This window comes from Poecilia latipinna, unplaced genomic scaffold (genome assembly GCF_001443285.1).
Source record: "Poecilia latipinna isolate Pla-1442-1.1 unplaced genomic scaffold, P_latipinna-1.0 Scaffold4720, whole genome shotgun sequence".
In the NCBI taxonomy this organism is placed as follows: domain Eukaryota; kingdom Metazoa; phylum Chordata; class Actinopteri; order Cyprinodontiformes; family Poeciliidae; genus Poecilia; species Poecilia latipinna.
This window is the reverse complement of record NW_015117336.1, coordinates 495-4,884: the sequence shown is the minus strand read 5'-3', so window position 1 is coordinate 4,884 and position 4,390 is coordinate 495. Positions and strand designations below refer to the sequence as shown.

Below are 4,390 nucleotides of genomic sequence, written 5' to 3'. Positions count from 1 at the left end.
AACCCATGATCCTACAAATTGTTTATCAGTCAACCTTCCTCAAGGCTTCATTGACAGGTTGGCACCACACCACAGAAACAAAGCCTCTAAAATGACTCAGCTGGTCTTGTTTCATGAGGTTTGGGGAAACTTTACCACCATAAGCCTGAGGCTGTGTCATTGTAGCAGCCACATGCAAATGAAATCCTGTCTGTCTTTGGAAAACAGGATGCTTTGGCACATTGTAAGCCAGCACATACGCAATGCTCTGGAGATGTACCCCAACATCTACAGGAAGCTAAAACTTTCCAGGTTGGATGTACCGGTTCCTCACCTTCAACACAGTGTTCCACTTCCTCCAGGTTGCGAAGAGTAATCCTCATCAGGCTAGAGTTTAGCATCAGTTCATTCTTGTGGTCCAGCCCCACTGACTCCGAGGCGAGGTTGAGAAAAAATATGCGGGTGTCGCCTGTGGCCACCTGGTTGTCACAGATGCGAGGATTGCCAAACCCGCCGATCGTCACCTTGTTGCCTCCGTCCAGCAGGATCACCCGGTTGATGCTGGACTTTCCTTTTAAGTAGCGCCACACTCTGACCTTTAGAAATGGAGGGAAGGAAACCGAGAATGGCATTTGTTTTACTCAATATTACAATAGAAAATTTTTAAAAATCTACTACAACCTTTCGCTTAGGTGTTCACACCTCAAGCTAGTGCTTTGCTGGTTTGCCTGTAAGCATCCCACATCTTTACTTAAAAATATTAGTCTTGCAAAGTTATCAAAATCTACCAACATTAAGGACATCTCTTGTCCATTCTACATCTTCAGGGGTGCTTTAATTACAATGGGTTATTACAAAATTAAAATTATCCTTTTGCTTCTTGAAGACATGAGGACTGTTGGTAAGGACTCTCGCAACTACTTCCATCTGAAGAAACAGAAACTTAGAGCATGATCATGCCACCACCATGTTGAACTACAAGTACAGAACTGTTAAGCAGTTGTTCCTCCTGTTCTTGACAAATAACAAATACAGGGGATATTTGTCTAATATAGAAAAAAACAGTGTTGGCACAAATCCCTTAAGCTCCTTCAGATGCAACAAAAATATTATAGCAATTCATGTTAAAATAAAATCGCTTTAAAAAACATAACAGAGGTTTAAACCTGTTAATGTTCCTATTTTCTACTCTGTGACTAGAGTGTATGATGAACGATACAGTCACAAATTCAAATCACTATCACTGGTTCCAATACTCAAATGAGTTGAGAACCAGTGATGGCTATATATCACTGGTTCTGATATACATATATACTATATAAATATATTGGAAGCTTTTTAACCTTTAAAAGCTTTCAAACTAGCTAAAGGAAGTTTTTTTAATATCACACTTGTTTTAACTGGGGTATTTAAACACAAAGCAGCAGGTTTGATATTTGTCATTATCAAACTTTAACCTCAAAAAAAAAAAAGTAGGGCTTTTTCTTGTGTTTCTTCAGTGACAGAATCTCATCCAGATCCAGACTGTCTATCTCAGAAAGCAAATTGATGTTTTATTCTGACTCACAGGAAGATTTTGTGGTACATATTAGCTATATTTTCTCATTTCAGCATTTGGAAGAGGGTTTCTGTTATTGGATAAGCTGCTATGCCTCTAATCTGCCCCATTCACTGGTCGGATGGAAGGGAAACTGGGAAGAAAAAAAGTGAGGAGCGAACGAGCTGACCAAACACAACTTGTTTATTTTTCACAGATTTTAGACTGGCCCACCACGAGTCAGATATGGTGCAAAAGTTAGTTGCACAATGAACAAGCAAAGGAAAGAAGACACAGGATGGGGGGGAGGAAGGCTGTAGATCCTGGCTAAAAGTTTAGATTTTTACAGAGTCAAATAACTTTAAAGCAATTTCTGCTTTTGACGCTGCAGTAGTTGTTTGCTATCACTCCAATATACATAAAATCTCTGTCCTATTTGTCATATCAATATGTGAAATAATGCTGTGGGAAAGTCACAATGATGGAAGACAAATATAAAAGCAATACGAGCTTATTATCATTATTGTAATTAAATCTGAAATGTTGCATGTCTTCTACAAATTGCATGGCCCTCATTTTGCAGAACTTACTCTGACATACGGACCAGAAATAAAGCAGAACCAGCAAAGCTTCAGGTCCTGGTATTGGGTGAATCTCATGCTGATCAGGCAGAACATTATAATGATCTGTTTAGATCATTATAATGATCTAAACATTTTGGCTTTAGTTTTACTGCCAAAACAGCCAAGACCTGGTGAGGTTTGGACTCCATTAAAGTTTCAATGATATGCTGTGATATCTGGAACCAGTAACATAAAGTCCAGTCAAGTTTGGGTTCCTTCAGTCAGATTGGTTGTCTAATAGATGGCTGGATTGGGATCTGGGCTACTTCAAGGAAAAGGCAACACATCAAACTCATTGAGCTCCTCAAACCATTCTGTCTAAGAAGCCAGGTGCATTGTTTGTATGGTCGACAAATACTCTTAGGTGATCCAAGTTTCCCTACAGAACATTGCCCGACCATGACACCGCCTTGGCCGGCTTGCCAACGTCCTGCTGTGATCTGAGCCCAAGGGCTGCAACACACCACTTTAAACATGATGCAGAAGATAACAACAGCATTCATCAGCCCAGACCACTTTCTTCTAACGCTTGTCCAGTTCTGAGGGTCACATGCCCACTAAATGGACCCCAACCCAACAGCATCACACTGTGTGTTGTGACCCTTTTCTACCAGATCCAGAAGGTCAGAATCTTCAGGATTCTGACCTTCAGTAACTCCTCTGTAGGATCTAACCACATGAGGCCAGCCTTCGCTCTCCAAGTGCGTCAGTGAGCCATGAACCTGTTCCCTGTTCACCACTTTTACTAGACACTGACCACTGCAGAACAGGAACGCCCTGCAGGAGCTGCAATTTTGGAGATGCATCACAATTTGGCCGCTGCTTTGTCAAAGTCACTCAGGTTTTTCAAACACATCGACTTTGCTCCATCGGTAAACATAATCATTGCAAAGCAACTTTTCCTCCTGAATGCGAGTCTCTGTGGGAACTTGGAGTGAACTTTCACCACATTCCTTCCCTGAAGGCATTGCTGCTTCTGCTGGAAGTCACGGATATCTGGTCTGTGGTGCGATTTGTCAGCACCACCACAGAGTAAATCAAGACTCAGAATATTATCCCTGCGGCAACAGGAAAGAGACAGGTTTCATATTTCCAGTTATTATGGCGGTAGTGAGAGTTACCACGTCGGGAAGCATGGAGCTTCCTGCTGCAGTGTGTTCTGAATCTGGATGATTGCATGCTCTGTTAGGCCTGCTTCTTAGCTGTGCAAATGCTGAGTGGAAATGTAAAGAAACGTATGTAGTGAATGTATTCCTGAAGGCAAAGTGGATTTTCTGCCAGTGTGCGGGTAGCCGCGGACAAGGTGTTTCTCAGGAAAGCTTCAAATGAGTTGGGACAGAAACTCTGCGGCCTTCATGGGACTTCTGTAAAGTCCAGAAAGCCTCTAAGCAGGTGCCTGAATGCACCACTGCGGATCCCTTCACAAGATAACGTCTTTCCGAACCTCACTATCAGACACTTACCTTGCAGTAATAGGTCTTATGCACAGGGTCCATGTTGAATATTTCGTCCACGGTTCCGGTCAGGACCACGTTGGCTTCCTCCTCCCGGTCCTCCAGGTTTTTCTCCGGACAACTGGCGACGCAGGGCGGCCACAGGGGAGCCAGGACCAGCCCCGCCAGGAGCAGCGCTGCCCGACCGGCCCGGAGTGTCCGCTGCGAAGCCATGACCGCCGCTCGGGTGGACCCGTAGAAAAGTTTACTTTTCTCTGCTTAAATTGAACCCTGAGCCGCCCGGTGTATGCAGACACTAACTCCACAAGTATTTCTTGGGCTGTTTTCTTTTGCTAGATGTTGCACCGAGTCCTCTCCGCTACTTCCCAGCGGTTTGAGCGGCTTCTCTTTCACCTTGCAGCCCTGCTCGTCGCATCTGCAGCCGGGTTCAAAATCCCTCTCTGCCGCCGCCGGCTGGTAGTCCAGGAGGAAGAGAGGAAGAGGAGGGAGAAAGAGGAAGGGCCAGGGATCGATCTCTCTCTCTCTCTCTCTCTCTCTCTCTCTTCAGGAATGTACCCACTCTTCTGCTTTCCGCTCACCCCCCTCACTCCACACACACACATCCACAAGATTTGCATGCAATCTAATTTGCTGATCTCAGAAGAGAGGTGTGTGATGATGGTAAGGGGTTGCACGCCGGGATGCCTGCAGAAGGTGGCTGTCCAACGCCGCCCCCCGTCGGACAGGCAGTGACTTACCCCCGGTCCGATCAGTGACCCCCGCATGTCCGCCACCTCCTGTAGGTGGATGCACTTTTT

At 44.8% G+C, this 4,390-nt stretch overlaps 1 protein-coding gene across 1 annotated transcript; it reads right to left on the bottom strand.

The window, feature by feature from the left end:
• Positions 1 to 284: 284 nt before the first annotated feature.
• Positions 285 to 4,131, bottom strand: LOC106942957 (agrin-like; the record flags this gene model as incomplete). The annotated part of the gene is made up of 2 exons (XM_015026309.1): positions 3,603 to 4,131; positions 285 to 575 (listed from the first exon to the last, which is right to left on the bottom strand). Coding segments are annotated over exons 1-2 (495 nt in total), but the record flags the coding sequence as incomplete, so codon positions are not given.
• Positions 4,132 to 4,390: the final 259 nt, after the last annotated feature.